The sequence below is a fragment of the Lithobates pipiens genome, unplaced genomic scaffold (assembly GCF_037356315.1).
Source record: "Lithobates pipiens isolate NorthernLeopardFrog02 unplaced genomic scaffold, aLitPip1_a1.2 Scaffold_10, whole genome shotgun sequence".
In the NCBI taxonomy this organism is placed as follows: domain Eukaryota; kingdom Metazoa; phylum Chordata; class Amphibia; order Anura; family Ranidae; genus Lithobates; species Lithobates pipiens.
In genome coordinates, this window is record NW_027507686.1 from 122318979 (window position 1) to 122336554 (window position 17576).

Below are 17576 nucleotides of genomic sequence, written 5' to 3' on the forward strand. Positions count from 1 at the left end.
AGGCACCCTTTTCCTTGTTTATAAGTTATGAGGAATGGTTACACACATTAAGCTTGTTCTCCCTGAAGAAGAAATGCCAGACAATGAAGTTGGATGAGAAGCGATGTAATCTTAAACTGTGTAAGGGATTCTTTACTTTTAGGGCAATAAGGATGTAGAAGGTGATGTGTAGGTAGGTGCAGTTTATTTTCTCCACTGAAGGTGGAGCTAAACCGCATCGACTCTGTAGCTGGAGAGGAAGTCGAGAGGAACTTGGTTCCTCTATGATTTTCTGGGTCCCTGAGGAAGTGATTCGATTGGATGCTGTTGCCCCATGTGACTCTGGCAGTCATTTTGGGTCAGCCAGAGCCTATTTAAGGAGTTCAGAGTCTCACGAGTGCCTGATGGGTCACAGACTGTGGAGTCAGAAGCAGCTGCAGGAGGAAGCAGGATTCTCCAGGCAGAAGAGAGGGTAGGTACAGGCAGGCTGGGTCATACACTGGCGGACATGTCAGGAGCAGGTACGGAGGCAGAAGAGTAGTCAAGATACAAGCCAGGTCAGTAATGGGCTGGCAGCGAGGTAGCAGAAGGAGCAGGCAGATGCGGTGGTTAAACAAGCCGGGTCAGGTGCAAGCAGAGAGCAGGGATTGTCAGAGGCAAGCCGGGTCGGATAACAGGAACAGGTATCAGATACGGGCAACAGGAACACACGGGAATGCTGTAGAGCAGACAGCACTGAGTCTGTGCACTGGCTGAGTTTAAATAGCCTGTTGGGTGCCAAAAGTTGTCACAAGGCGCGCAAGCGTGTGTGTGCACTGACACGCACAAAGACGCACGCAGACGCACTGGCGGCAATCTGCCTGAGGAAATAGGCTGTCTTGGATTCTCATCTTGACTGCTGACATGCCCTTCCTGACAATGCACACATGTGCACACACATGCGCGCACAGGTGCTCGCAAATGCACCAGAGGTGTTCTGACCAGGGCTGAGGTCACAGGTCGTCTTCTTCTGCCACCATCTTGGGTACTGGCTAGCCCTTCCTGACAATATCACTGGTAAATACATTCACTTAACTAGTTAAGCACACCAAAAGTATACTTACCCTGGCAATGAGTGCTGTTAAGTCTTTTATACCCCAGAGGACAGTCTGAGCCCACTTCACCTCGGAATGGTGCAGATTTCTGTGTGCCAACATCTGTAAAGTAGAAAAACCATCACAGAAATTACACTAGAATAGTTAATATATCTTACTTACCCCCCAACATACCCCCCCCCCCCCCCCCACTATCTGCTGTAGTTTAATTACAATGGCTCTGGAAATTTGCAATCCAAGTCTGAGAGAGGGGAGTGAGGAAAGATGATACAGTATATAAAGACCACCATTCTTGACTGTATTCTGTTCCCCTCTTTTTTATATTCACAAGCTTTGAGAAAATGTAATTATAATGCAAATTTCCAACTGTTTATTTAAACTGTTAGGAAGACAGTGATAGAACAAAAGAGAGATTCAAGTTACAGTTGAAGATCTGCAGAAAAGCACACAACTGTACCAAAATATTGATTCAGACTCAAATTGCATCTCAGATTTACCCCAGGGGTATGATGTAGTATTAGACCTTCCTAGACCAAGATATAAGTCTAGACATACTGCAGCTTAAGAGAAAGTATATTTGCAAGAGCATATTACCCCGCTGTACATCACAACAAGCTTATTCTTAAAAACAACAAAAAAAAGTAAAAATAAAAAGGGATATCATTTAACTAGTTAACCCTAAGGGCAAAATAGAATATATTTTTCAGTAATTACCTGCAAAACATGCAAATATTGCCAAAAAACAATGAGGTAAACTCTTTAGCCCAATTCACAAATGGAACAGAGACAAAAAAAAAAGTGATAGTTATCACCAGGTTTTGTTGGCGGTATCACATGCAGTACTTGCCAGAAACAGTGTGGGCCACCCCCCCCCCCCCCATAGTTGGTTGCTAAGGAGCAGGTCGGGAAGGATGACTCACCAGCTGTCAGTGGGTTCCTCGCTAACAGCTGAATGTAGAGAAAGCATGAAATATAAAAACACTTAACTTTAAGAAAGCAGATTTTGCAGGGATATGGGCTTCTCTCCAAGACTTAGACTGGGAGGGACTATTTGCATCGATGAACACAGAACAGAGATGGGTACTCTTCAAAGTGACTGTATGTGAATACACTGCATAGTATATTTCCATGGTTAATAAGTATAAATGGCTAAAAATAAAGCCTATGTGGCTCACATCCAAAGTTAAAAAAGCTATAAATAAGAAAAGTGCTTTTAAAAATATAAAAATTAAGGAGCACTATCATGTTTAAATGTTACAAAGAATATAACAGAATATGTAAAAAGGAAATAAAGGACACAAAAATTCAAAATGAACATCAGATTGCAAAATAATCTGGTGACTGGGGACAAAGAGAAGGCATATATTTCTTAAATACCTGCTTGAGTACTGTACAAAATAATCTGGAGGGGGTTACTGGGGAAAAAGAGAAGGCATATATTTCTTAAATACCTTCTTGAGCTCTGTGCATACAAAGGAACATGGGGGGGGGGGGGGGCTCATGTCCATAATGGGGGTGGTATTAACACAGCCCCATATGAACCACTATGGCTCAAAATTCATATGGTCCAGAAATATTTAGACAGAATAAAGGTGAATAAAGCACCTGGACCAAATGGCATAGACCCACAGATAATAGAAGAATTTAGTTCTGTCATTTCAAAGCCATTGTTTCTAATTTTTAGGGACTCTTTAATGACTGGAATAGTACCACTGGTTTGGCGTAAGGCCAATGTGGTGCCTATATTTAAAAAGGGGTCAAAGTCTTTACCAAGTAACTATAGACCTGTTAGTTTAACTTTTATAGTTGGGAAGATACTGGAGAGTTTATTAAAAGACCACACCAGAGTACCAGACAGCATGGAATGATGAAAGACAGATGTTTTCAGACAAATCTGGTTTATTTTTATAAGGTGGTAAGTAAAACCTCTGACAGAGGGGTGGCTGTGGATGTGGTGTACTTGGATTTTGCAAAAGCGTTTAACACAGTTCCCCACACATGGCTAATAAGGTAGTGTTAAGGCTGGCCATACATGGTCAAATTTTTGAAAGAGTTTTCTTTTGAAAATTAGAAATTTTGTGTGTTTTGTGTTCTGATGGTGCCACCATTGATTTCGAAATTTGACCAACCAAGCCTTCAATTTCATCTCATGTTGCTACAGAAAAGATTTTTTGTGGCTGGGAATCTTCTTTTCTTTCTGGGAGTTTTCTTTTCTTGCACTCATGCGCATTTTTTTCAAATTACATTTCTCGCACAATTCTCTCATCATTGATTAGAAAATCGTTTGTTTTCCAAAAAATTTCCAGCATGCCAGATTAATTCAATTCGATTGCCGCACGAAAAATCAGCTGTTGCTGTAACCCACTAATGGTGCAAAATTTGAATGAAAATTTTTAGATAAGGTTTTTGAAAGAAAATTCTTTGGAAAATTTGACCCATGTATGGCCAGCCTAATGCTAGCCATACACTATACGAAAAATTGGCTGAACACATTTTCGAAAAATGAACATTTGGCCGTGAGAGCAAACGATAATTAATGCAATTATGTAATGATAAATCATTCAGTGAACATAAATGAATACATTTTTATTTTTTTTACATATACAGTTGTGCTCATAAGTTTACATACCCTGGCAGAATTTATAATTTCTTGCCCATTTTTCAGAGAATATGAATGATAACACAAAAACTTTAACTCATGGTTAGTGTTGGGTTGAAGCCAATTATTATCAATCAACTGTGTTTTCTCATTTTAAATCATAATGACAAGAGAAAATATCCAAATTACCCTGATCAAAAGTTTACATACCCTGGTAATTTTGGCCTTATAGCATGCACACAAGTTGACACAAAGGGGTTTGAATGGCTATTAAAAGTAACCATCCTCACCTGTGATCTGTTTGCTTGTGATTAGTGTGTGTATAAGGCCGGGTTCACACCGCTGCGATGCGGGAACGCCGCGTTTTCCCGCATCGCATGACTCCCGCCGGCAGTTCACACTGCCCTATGCGGACGGCTGGGAGTGTCAATGATATGTTAATGACACCCCCAGATCCGTCCGCATATCGCAGTGCGATCTGCCGACTCGCACAGGAATCGGATCGCATGGTGTGAACCCCCATGCGATCCGATTCTGTTGCGGACCAAAAAAAGGGTCCCGTGCGAGTTTGCTGCGGGAGCGATGCGAATTCAGCCATACTATCTGTATGGCTGAACTCGCATCGCTACGGAGATCGGATGTGATTTGCGGTGCGAATCACATCCGGATCTCCCCCTGCAGCAGTGTGAACCCAGCCTAAAAGGTCAATGAGTTTCTGGACTCCTGGCAGACCCTTGTATCTTTCATCCAGTGTTGCACTGAGGTTTCTGGATTTTGAGTCATGGGGAAAGAAAAAGAATTGTCAAATGATCTGCAGGAAAAGGTAGTTGAATGGTATAAAACAGGAAAGGGATATAAAAAAATATCCAAGGAATTGAGAATGCCAATCAGCAGTGTTCAAATGCTAATCAAGAAGTGGAAAATGAGGGGTTCTGTTGAAACCAAACAACGGTCAGGCAGACCAACTAAAATTTCATCCAGAACTGCCAGGATAATTGTTTGGGATGCAAAGAAAAACGTATCCCTCGTACACACGATCAAACAATCTGGTGGACTTGAGTCCGCCGGACAATCCCCCCGTGTGTAGGCTCCGGCGGACTTTTTTACCCAAAAGTCCGGCGGACTTAGAAAGTATTTTTGCACTCCAATCTGTCCGCTGGACTCGCATTTCGGCGGACAGTACGGCCCTGTGTGTGCCAGTCCGCCGTACTTTTGAAATGAACGTACTTTTCCCGCCCGGAGAAAAGTTCGCTCATTTTGAGTGTGTCTCCAGGTAGCCGGGACCAGCAAAGGAGGCGCCGCTGGCCACCTCACCTGGTATGGACTTAAAGGGAAAGCCCTACGCCGAAAAATCGGCGTGGGGGTCCCCCCTAGGTCCATATCAGACCCTTATCTGAGCACGCTCCCCGGCCGGCCAGGAAAGGGGGTGGGGACGAGCGAGCGCCCCCCCCCCCCGAGCCGCACCAGGCTGCGTGCCCTCAACATGGGGGGTGCCTTGGGGAAGGGGGGGCTGCATGGCCGTTGGTTGTCGGGGTCTGCGGGCGGGGGCTTATCGGAATCCGGGAGCCCCCTTTAATAAGGGGGCCCCAGATCCCGGCCCCCCACCCTATGTGAATGAGTATGGGGTACAATTTACCCCTACCCATTCACCTGTAAAAAAAAAGTAAAAAAAAAACACAACACACAAGGGTTGAAATAGTTTATTGCACAGCTCTGGGGATCTTCTGTCAGTCTTCAGGGGTCTTCTCACCGGACTCCTCCGCTATCTTTTGCTAGCTCTTTTGCTGGCAGGAGAGCCCAGCTTTCTTCTTCGCCGCCGCCCTCTTCTTCCGACTTCGGGGGTCTTGTCCCCCTCTTCGGGGGTCTTGTCCCCCTCTTCAGTTCTTTTTGCCAGGCCACCGCGCCTTCTTCTAGCTCTTTTACAGGCGGTGGCACTGTCTTCTGTCGCCGATGTCGCTGTCTTCTGTTCTTCTCTTCTTCTCTTCAGATGTTGCCTCGTCACTGCCTCCGCTCACAATGGCAGGGATGCGGCGCGTGGCGACTTATATAGGGCCATCACCGGATGATGTCCCCGCCCATTATGATGTCACAATCCCAGAGGATTATGGGACTGTGACATCATAATGGGCAGGGACATCATCCGGTGATGTCCCTATATAAGTCACCGCGTCCCTGCCATTGGGAGCGGAGGCAGCAACGAGGCAACATCTGAAGAGAAGAAGAGAAGAACAGAAGACGGCAACAGCGACAGCGGCGACAGAAGACCTCTTCGGTTCTTCTTGCCGGGCCACCGCGCCTTCTTCTAGCTCTTTTACAGGCGGTGGCCCGGTCTTCTGTCGCCGCTGTCGCTGTTGCCGTCTTCTGTTCTTCTCTTCTTCTCTTCAGATGTTGCCTCGTTGCTGCCTCCGCTCCCAATGGCAGGGACGCGGTGACTTATATAGGGACATCACCGGATGATGTCCCTGCCCATTATGATGTCACAGTCCCATAATCCTCTGGGATTGTGACATCATAATGGGCGGGGACATCATCCGGTGATGGCCCTATATAAGTCGCCACGCGCCGCATCCCTGCCATTGTGAGCGGAGGCAGTGACGAGGCAACATCTGAAGAGAAGAAGAGAAGAACAGAAGACAGCGACATCGGCGACAGAAGACAGTGCCACCGCCTGTAAAAGAGCTAGAAGAAGGCGCGGTGGCCTGGCAAGAAGAACCGAAGAGGGGGACAAGACCCCCGAAGAGGGGGACAAGACCCCCGAAGTCGGAAGAAGAGGGCGGCGGCAAAGAAGAAAGCCGGGCTCCTCTGCTAACAAAAGAGCTAGCAGAAGATAGCGGAGGAGTCCGGCGATAAGACCCCCAAAGACGGACAGAAGACCCCCGGAGCTGTGCAATAAACTATTTTAACCCTTGTGTGTTGTGTTTTTTTTTACTTTTTTTTACAGGTGAATGGGTAAGGGTACATTGTACCCCATACTCATTCACATAGGGTGAGGGGCCGGGATCCGGGGGCCCCCTTATTAAAGGGGGCTGCTGGATTCCGATTAGCCCCCCGCCCGCAGCCCCCGACAACCAATGGCCAGGGTTGTCGGGAAGGCCCTTGTCCTCATCAACATGGGGACAAGGTGCTTTGGGGTGGGGGGCCATGTTGAGGGCACGCGGCCTGGTGCGGCTCAGGAGGGGGGGCGCGCTCGCTTGTCCCCACCCCCTTTCCTGGCCGGCCAGCGTGCTCGGATAAGGGTCTGATATGGACCTAGGGGGGACCCCCACGCCGATTTTTCAGCGTAGGGGTTCCCCTTTAAGTCCATACCAGGTGACGGGGCCAGCGACGCCTCCTTCGTTGGCCCCAGCTACCTGGAGCCACGCTCAAAATGAGCGGACTTTCCTCCGTGTGTGTGGGCGAGTCCGTTCATTTCCAAAGTACGGCGGATAGTCCGGCGGACTTAGTACGCCGTATTAGTCCGCTGAAAAAGTGCCGTGTGTGAGCAAGTAGCTCGTTCGGAAAGCATGGCGGACAGTCCAGCGGGAAGTCCGCCAGAGTTAGTCCGCCGGATAGTCGGCTACATGTGTACGCGGCATTACAAATAACTTCAGGTGAAAAACAGGTCTCTCTGAAAACGTGGTGTGGCTGTTTCAAGATGCACAACAAGGAGGCACTTGAGGAGAGATGGGCTGCATGGTTGAGTCACCAGAAGAAAGCCATTACTACACAGATGCCACAAAGTATCCCACTTACAATATGCCAAACAGCATAGAGACAAGCCTCAAACCTCCTGGTCATTTGGAGTGATGAGACCAAAACTGAGCTTTTTGGCTGCAACCATAAATGCTTCATTTGGAGAGGAGTCAACAAGGCCTATGATGAAATGTTCACCATTTCTAATGTGAAACACAGAGGTGGATGTTTTGGGGATGTGTGAGCTAAAAAGGCACAGGAAACATATTCAACCTTATCAGATGATCTACGTGATTATTTATGGTCCGCAATCGGACATCATGGTGCTGTGTCCACAACCTGAGAAGACTCGACCACTTCACATCAACAAAAATGTTCATGTTTGATTGTTTGTTAAACACTGTTATTATTGGTTTCTGTATTCACAATGGAGATTTCCTTGACTCTGAGCTGCATTTCTTGTCAAAAACACCTGTTCAATGTTCAATATGATTGTAATGTCATATTCCCAATAAAAAATGTATGTAAAAAAAAAAAAGGCACAGGAAATTTGGTCAAAATTGATGGCAAGATGAATGCAGTATGTTTTCAAAAAATACTGGAGGGGGATTTGGATTTTGTGGGGATTTCAGAGACCTGGTTCAACAGCTCTCATGATTGGCTGGCAGTGGCAACCATTCAAGGGTATACCCTTTATCACAAGGATAGAGAGGGTAAAAAGGGGGAGGGGTATGCCTATATATCAAGAATAATGTACAAGTGAATGTGAGAGATGACATCAGGGAGCTAGGGTGGAGGTGGAATCCTTATGGGTAGAGATCTAAAGGGATGAAGCTAAGGGGAAAATAATACTGGGAGTATGCTATAGACCCCCTAACCTGAGGGAGGAAGGGGAGACAGATATCCTATCACAAATTGGATTAGCAGCAAGGATGGGAAGTGTTATCATAATCCATGCATAGACTGGGCGAAGGGAACCACACATATCTAAGGCTCGCTAGTTCCTTAATGTCTTGCGGGACAATTTTATGGATCAGATGGTAGACGCACCAACTAGAAATAAAGCGTTACTGGACCTACTGATAACCAACAATACAGACCTAATCACAGATGTGGAAATACAGGGCAATTTAGGTAACAGCGATCACAGGTCAATTGGCATCAATATAAATCACACAAATAGGAAACATAAGGGGAATACAAAGACACTGAATTTCAAAAGAGCCAACTTCCCTAAACTACGAACCTTGCTAGAAGGCATAAATTGGGATAAAATATTAGGAACAAAGAACACGGAGGAGAGATGGGTTTGCTTTAAGAGCATATTAAATAAGGGCATTAGCCAATGCATATCATTGGGTAATAAATGTAAACAGTCAAAAAGAAGGACAAACCATATTGGCTGCATAAAGAATGAAGAATTACATATGGTTACAAAGGATGGGGAGATGGCGGAGGTATTGATTTTATTCTTCTCCTCAGTCTTCACGAGGGAATCGGGGGGCTTCAGTAACCAAAACTGCAGTGTTTATCCTTATGACACATCACAGGAAGCACTTCCATGGTTAACAGAGGACAGAATAAAAATTAGACTTGGGAAAATTAACATTAATAAATCACCGGGACCAGATGGTTTGCACCTGAGAGTACTTAGGGAACTCAGTCAAGTAATTGCCAGACCATTGTTCCTAATGTTTACTGACAGTCTACTGACTGAAATGGTACCAGGTGATTGGAGAAAAGCCAATGTAGCACCAATATTTAAAAAGGGCCCAAAATACATCCCTGGGAATTATAGACCAGTTAGCCTAACATCAATAGTATGTAAACTCTTGGAGAGCATAAGGGACTATATACAAGAATGTAGTAATGAGAACAGTATCATTAGAAGTAATCAGCATGGATTCATGAAGAATCATTCTTGCCAAACCAATCTATTAACCTTCTATGAGGAGGTGAGGAAGGCCCGTAGAAGTGGTGTGTCTGGATTTTGCAAAATAATTGGACACAGTTCCCCATAAACGTTTACTGTACAAAATGAGGTCTGCTGGCATGGATCATAGGGTGAGTACATGGATTAAAAACTAGCTACAAGGGTGAGTTCAGAGAGTGGTGATAAATGGGGAGTACTGGTTAGGGGTGGGTAGTGGGGTTCTGTAGGGTTCTGTGCTGGGACCAATCCTGTTTAATTTGTTAATAAATGACCTGGAGGATAGGGTAAACAGTTCAATCTCTGTATTTGCAGGCGATACTAAGCTAAGCAGGGCAATAACTTCTCCGTAGGATGTGAAAACCTTGCAAAAAGATCTGAACAAATGAATGGGGTGGGCAACTACGTGGCAAATAATGTTGAATGTAGAAAAATTTAAAATGATGCATTTGGGTGGCAAAAATATGAATGCAATCTACACACTGGCAGGAGAACCTCTGGGGAATCTAGGATGGAAAAGGACCTGGGGGTCCTAGTAGATGATAGGCTCAGCAATCACATGGAATGCCAAGCTGCTGCTAACAAAGCAAATGAAATATTGGCATGCATTAAAAAGGGGATTAATGCAACAATAATTCAACACCCTGGTCCGGCCGCACCTAGAGTATGTTGTCCAGTTCTGAGCACCAGTACTCAGGAAGGATGGACTGGAAATGGAGCGAGTACAAAGAAGATAAGGTAATACTGACATATAATCACACACATAGGTTATCAGTGGTGGTTCAGTGTTGGGACCTTTACTTTTTAGTATATTTATAAATGATATAAGGTCTGGGATTAAAAGTACAATTTCAGTGTTTGTTGATGACACCAAGCTATGCAGTGGAATAACATCATTGCGGGCACCTGTGGGGCAAATGAGGTTTAATGTTGATAAATGTAAAGTTATGCACTTGGGGGCTAAGAATATGCATACATCATACATACTAGGAGGAGAACAGCCGGGGGAGTCAATAGTGGAGAAGGATCTGGGGGTTCTGGTAGATCACAAGCTCAGTAATGGCATGCAATGCCAAGCTGTGGTTTCCAAAGCGAGCAAAATACTTTCTCGTATTAAAGGAGGCATGGACTGCAGAGAGAGAGATATAATTTTGCCCCTGTACAAATCATTAGTAAGACCTCATCTGGAATATGCAGTTCAATTTTGGGCACCAGATCATGAAAAGGATATTGGGGAACCGGAGAAAGTGTAGAGAAGGGCAACCAAACAGATAAGAGGCACTGAGGAGCTCAGCTATGATGAAAGATTAGAGGGACTGAATGTATTCTCTCTGGAGAAAAGGATATTAAGCATAAGATCAACATGTATAAATACATACTGTAAGTCGTTCATATAGTGAACTCGGTGGTGAGTTATTCACTTTAAGGTCATCACAGAGGACAAGGGGGCACTCTTTATGTCTGGAGGAAAAGAGATTTAATCTCAAAATACGGAAAGGTTTCTTCACAGTAAGAGCTGTGATTAGTTAAAGTGGTTTCTAACCCAAAGTTCACAAGTCACACTATCCTCTCTGTTTAATAATGTATTCTGCCCTGTGTCTGTGTTTTATAAAAAAAAAATGCAGCTATATACTTCTTTTCAGAGTGCCGCTCGGCACTCACATGACCCGTTGCCTCTCTCTTCTTCCTGTCTGACAGCTGCAGTGAGCGTGGCCAAGATTCCCCTGCTGACATAAGTCAGGAGGGGAGGAGGAGAGGAGGAGAGAGGCGGCGGGTCACGTGAGCGCCAAGCGGTGCTTCGAAATAAGCTATATAGCTATATTTTTTTTTTAAACACAGACACAGGGCAGATTACCATATTAAACAGAGAAGATAGTGTGACTTGCGAATTGTAATTTTAGCAGCAGGAGGGGGTGGGCATGGACATGGAGCTGACAGGCAGGGAGGGAGGGGGGAGAGAGGACAGAGGAGGACAGGAGAGACAGCAGATGACAGAGAAATGTAAACTGACAATGGTGTCAGGGCTCAGCAGCCAGGATAAACTGTGGTCAGTTTACAAAGGGGAGGGCAGAACCAGGCAGGATCAGCCAGGTATTTCTGGTTATACAGGGAACCAAATGACACAGTACAAGTACTGTGCTCTATAACCTGCTTTACCACTTGCCGACCAGCTGCCGTCATTATACGGCAGCAGGTCGGCACGTTCCCACAAATCTCCATAGGTGTACATCGGCTCCCTTAAGGAGTCATAGTAGGTGCATTCGCACTGTACGGTGGGGGACCTGATGTGTGCGGCTGGCCGCCGCGATGTCCATCGGCCACGAGATTGACAGGGATCTGTCAAGGTAAACAGACATCCCCATTATGACAGGGGACTTAGAGACAGATCTGCTGTTCTTAGTGATTCAGAACAGCGATCTCTCTCCTGCTCTAGTCAGCCCAGCCCCATACAGTTAGAAACACTCACAGGGAACACACTTAACATCTTGATCGCCCCCTAGTGTAACCCCTTTCCTGCCAGTGACATTTTACACTAATCAGTGACTATTTTTACCTCTGATTGCTGTATAAATGTCAATGTTCCCAAAAAAAAGTGTCAATAGTGTCCGATCTATCTGCCGTAATGTCGCAGTCCCACTAAAAAGCGCAGATCACCAACATTAATAGTAAAAATGAAATAAATAATAAAAATGGCATAAATCTATTCCCTATTTTGTAGACGCTATAACTTTTGCACAAACCAATCAATATCAGCTTATTGCAATTTTTTAATAAAAAATATGTAGAAGAATACATATTTACCTAAACTGATGAAGAAATTAGTTTTTTTTTTACTTTTTTGGGGATATTTATTATAGCAAAAAGTAAAAAAAAAAGTAATTGTCATCTTTTTTGTTTATAGTACAAAAAATAAAAACTGCACAGGTGATTGTGTTGTATTTGCGAAAAATATAATTTTTCTATAAGACTCATAGCATTCTGGTTTCACAGACACAGAATTTGTCAAACAAATGCTGCTGGATACAATGGGTATGTAGATACAATTTTTGTATTCTGTTGGCAGTTTGAGAACATTCTATTGTCTAGCTACAGTAAACAGGTAAGAATGCACCTTTCAAACTAAAGCTACCGAGATGTAGGTTAGTTGGTTGTTAAGGACCATTGTGAACAAGCTGACATATAAAATGGCTGATGATGCCTTAAACAGAAGCCACTTCATCATGCTTTAACACCAGAAGCCATTCATCATGCAAGAAGATGCCTGATCTCCAGAAGAATTGTTCTCAATGGAGATCACTAACATACAGTAACCGGAGTTAGGTAACTTTTAAGTGTATTTCTACTGTTATAGACCATAGACTGTTTATTTGCTAAGCATTTTGCTTGTTATAGATATTTGCCAGTCCTGATTTCTATTCCTAATATTGTAATAGTTTTGTATGTACAACATTTTGTATAGTAAAAGTACATTTACACTGTCAAGAAAGACATCCTGGTAATATAGCTGTTTCTGAAAGACCTGCCCACAGAATTCCTAGCAGAAGAGCCAACCGGCGCACGCGGGTGCGCGTTAGCACGAACAGGCGCACAATGGTGCCAACAGGTGCACGCGGGTGCGCAATAGCATGAACAGGCGCACGCAGGTGTGTGATGGTGCGAGCACGAACGAGTGTGCGCGGACACGCGTGGTGACAGCACTTGGCGCCAAAGAGGCTTATTTAAAGGAATCTGTCACTCTGCGCCCTTGCTGTCTAGTCTACAGCGTTCCTGAGACTCCCTGCTGTTTATTCTGCCTGCTGATCTGATTTCCATTACCTAGCTTGTCTTTGACCATTCCCTGATTGCTGCCAGCCTCTGATCCCAGCCTGTCTTGACGCTTTTTCTGCTTGTTACTTGGAACCTCGCCTACCCGCCAGTGTATGACCCGGCTTGCTTCACGACTATGCCTTGCCTGCTGCTTTGGTACTGTTCCTGCCCGCCAGTGTTTGACCTGGTCTGTCTGTGACCTGTTTGTGTCCTGAACTACAGAACACCTTCCGGTTGTTGCTGCCTCCAGTTTCCAGTCCGGTCCTCCCTGCTGTTCCTGTTGCACTTCTATACCACCCTGCTGTCTACAGTCTTCAGCTTCCAGCTTCCTCTTCGGGGCTACGATACACTTCCTATTCCGGTCCAGCTCCCAGTTCTCCTGCTGTTCCTGCAGGTCCCGGCTCCAGTCGGCATTTGGGTTCCTCACAGCTCATTGAAATCTGGATCAGCCCTTACACCTGTGACCTGTCAGGCACTTGTGCCCCTTTGCACTCCTGAGCCCCTGTCTGCTCTATCAGGGGTTCTTGAGCCAGAGGAATACGAGAAGCCGCATAAGTGGGCTCAACCACCAGGTATGTGACATACACACTGCAGAGGTCTCAGCTTCCTTGCTTATACCACAAAGTAACCTTTCTAGATATACACAAACAAAATATTTGGGGGCTCATGCCATGACCTGTGCTATAATTCAACTGAAGCAGACCTGATTTTTTTCTGTGGTGTGTTGTTTAGCTTGTGCTAGGTAAAAATGCTGTGTGAGCTGTTTAGGAAAAGCAAGGTTGCAGAGGGTTCTGTTGGCCGGAAAGGAAGTGTGCAGCTTACCTATCTGGGACAGAGACAATGAGTAGGAACCTCTTGCTAAAGAATTTGTGAAGTATGCTTCTCCCTTGAAATTTGACTTGTGGTGATAAAATCTCAGATAATTTTGTATATTTTAGCCTTAAGGATTTAAGTAAAAAAGAGAAGAGGACAGTGTTCACAGTGAGTTTGTACTTACTTCATGCTATTTATACCAAATCACATAGAAGGGAGAAGGCAGAAGCAGAAGTTAAGGTATTAAAAGACCAGCTAGCAGTTGCTTCAGAGTGTGTACGTTCAACCGCTAGTCGGGCTGATGATTTGCAAGAGCGGTAAGCAGCCCTCATGACCAAATCAATTAATGCCTTAAGGAAAGAAAGGGCCGTAAACCTGTTAGTAAAGCCAGGGTATGTGCCATTGTCACATCCCAAAACTAGGATTGTGAGGATGTGTTCTCCTCAAATGATAGCGAGGATGAGGAGATAGAGTTTGATATTTCAGATGATCTGCTAGTGGGAAAGAAAAAATATGCCAGACCTCTTATTACTAAGCATAGGAAAAGGCAACATGATAGAGAGGATATGGCAGATGGGGAGGTGTCTTATCGCAACCCCAGAGATGGATTTTGAATTTGAAGAAGTACGGGAGTTTACACAAACTGAACTCCACGAGCTGGAAAAACAATACAAAGGTCCAGGGAGCCCATATTGAGTTGGCTCCTATACAACTGCTGGCTGGTCCTATGCTTGTGGGATGAACGGGTGGACAGTGTTGTTTTTTCAGGTAAGGAATCAGTGGCTATGGGAGTGTTAACCCATGATCCACAGTTGCATCAGGCAATGCAAAAAGCCAGAGAGTTTAGTGTGAACTTTTCACCGTTAAACCTTGTGCGAGATGGAATAGTTTGAGTATACGCTAGTCCTAGTGACCTGGAAAATACTTAATCCCGGAGAACAATGGGAGAGGGTATTTCCAGGTTACATGAGGTGGGTTGTATAACCGGATTAAATGCATTTCCAGAATGGATGGGTTCAGATATGGAAACCTTTATGTCTGCTCTGCGCTCTAAGCTGATGAAGTCTGCGCCATTTAATCTCAGGGCTCCTTTAATGTCCTTGCTGGGAGGCCTGGGATTAAACAGCAAGATTCATGCAGCGACTACCCTTTTAAGCCAGTTGGGGGAGCTAGAGGAGACTAAAACAAAACATGTCAGGGCAGTAGATAAGGTCAAGGCCAGGCAGGAAGACTACAAGCAGAAAATAACTTTTACAGAGAAGAAAGGGAATGTGGGAGAGAAGACAGAAGGTGAAAATAAAACCAGGCTGGTTATTTCTAGGAAAGAAATGTGGGTGGACCTAGTAAAGGCAGGAGTATCTAAAGATGATATAGATGAGATAGATGGGATTTCTACTGCAGAAATGCTAAAGAGGTGGAAACAATTAGTAGTGAAAACTGTCAGGGTTAGAAACACTACTCCTAGTGAAGATAACGTCAGCCTAGACTTAGAGAAAACAGAAAAGACCCCTCCTGTTAGCCTCAAACCAATTCCCAAAACTGAATATGAACCCAAACCCAAATCCCTTTATCCTGGGGAGGAGTTAGAGAAAATCAGAAATGGGGATTGGGAGGATCCTTACCCTTTATGAAGGGAAGGTGAGTCTCCTGTAATAGCAGTGAGGGCAGTGATAGCAGGAAACCGACGCCCATATGCACCTGTCACTGTATGGTGGGGGAAGTCATCTTCTCCTACACATGTAATGGATTTAATTGATACCGGAGTTGAAGTTACACTTTTGCAAGGAAATCCTTCCCGTCACAAAGGAGAATTGATTGATGTAGAAGGTTTGGATGGCAAACCACACCAGAAGTTAGGATATGGGTGAAATTGGCTATTGAAAAGGGACCAGGATGTTGGTAGACCTTATTGGCAGGACGCCGGCTGGACGGACCTCTCATCCTCTCCCACAACTCCATATGGTGAAGTGTTATTCTGGGTAAAACAACTATAAAAGTCCCAGTTCACATGAAAAAAATCTTCTTGCCCAACAGGGGACTGCAGACCTGTTTTCACACCACTCCTGCAGGATCTCTACAACACTTTATTGAATAGAGATAGACTGGGGCATATACCTCGAGCATTGGCGGAGTCAAATATACCCATATGGTCCTGTACAATTGTTTGTTCTTTTATCAAATGGTGCCCAGCGGCTATTGTCATATATGTTAACAGTATTATTCTACAGAAACATTTTATCCACACACCCCTGAAGAAGGACACGCTTTTCCAAGCTCCGAAACGCGTAGGGTGTTTTCTGTTCAAATGAATGATACGACATAGCATCAATACTGGTTGTATATATACTTGTTGGTGTACTTTTTAATATATACTGTATATTCAATTACCTTTTGTTTGGTTTTATGTAATAAAATAATTTGTATGCTATTATAATTTGTACGTGCCTTAAAAGTCCACCCCCAGGGGACCCCCTTTTCTTTGTTGTGATGTTTTAGGATGTGGCACAACAAATTTACGTGACCCTGTCATACCCTCTCTTTTGTTTTGACAAGGGACCAGGATGTTGGACAATGTTTTGTTATCAGAGTTACCTGAAAATATTCTTGGGATAGATGTACTTCAAGGTCAGTCAATTTAGACTGAAAGGGGTACATTCACATTTGGGTATCCTGATAAAGCGTATTTGGTTAGGGCGGTAAAGGCTGTGGTCAGAGGTCATGCGTAATGGACCCCTGTCTACATTCCTCCACCAGAGAAGCCAGTCTGTCTCAAGCAGTACAGACTTCCTGGAGGGATCAAAGAAATTGGGGAGACTATTCAAGAACTGTTGAGAGTAGGGATCCTTAGACCTGTTGTAAGTCTTTTCTTGTCTCTGGTGTTCCCAATAATAGGAACACACAACAAATACTTACTTTTTGCAGCACTTTCCTGATCCTTCTGTACTGATCCTGCTCCCTCAATTTCAGGTCTGACCAGCGTTTCCTCAATTGCTCCTTGGATCGTCATACCCCAAAAGTCCTGTGCAGACTTCTCACAACTTTAGTCATGATTTTGGCCTTTCTCACATTTGGGTTTTTGTACGGTCCATGATTCCCATCATAGTCTGTCCCCTTCAAGATGGACATATTTGAGGCCTTATATCGCCTCCTGGATCTGGAACTGCCTTGCGTTGGGCTTTCCTCATTGTTGCTGTTCTCTGCAGGTACCTGCTGTGTCTCCGCCATGTGCTCTCCCTCTGCCCCGAAAGAGAAGAGGTGGAGAATACACTAGAAAGAACGACAGGGGAGGAGTTTCACACATGTGCAGTGTATATAAAGCAGAACACACGGGAGACGTACGTAGGATCTGTGAGTGGAGGACAGAGGATCGTTAGAGCCGATCTTTCAAATGAAGGTACAATTATAACTTGGGGCATCAGTGGTTAGTGACCTATACTGCTTATAGATTGAAGCCTAGATTGGGACAAGATTAGGAGAGTTTAGCCTGACATTAGGGTTTGTCTTGTGTTGCGTCTTGCAGATAAAATGGTGAATAAATTCACAGCCCGTGACTTCCTGCCCAACTTCATAGACAAGTACAGGGACCTGCCATGTCTCTGGCAAGTCCAATGAAGGGACTATTAAAACAAGCAAAAGAGGAAGGTCACGCTGGATAAATTGTTGGAATTGGTGAAGCCTGTGT

At 44.6% G+C, this 17576-nt stretch overlaps 1 protein-coding gene across 9 annotated transcripts in view; it reads right to left on the reverse strand.

Moving 5' to 3' along the window:
* Positions 1-17576, reverse strand: part of LTBP3 (latent transforming growth factor beta binding protein 3) — a 1616087-nt gene that overhangs the window by 1316728 nt on the left and 281783 nt on the right. For all 9 annotated transcript variants that reach the window (XM_077457876.1, XM_077457830.1, XM_077457857.1 and 6 more), the window contains exon 5: positions 1083-1175. In XM_077457876.1, the coding sequence (XP_077314002.1) occupies positions 1083-1175 (93 nt within the window). The remainder of the gene's footprint in view (positions 1-1082; positions 1176-17576) is intronic.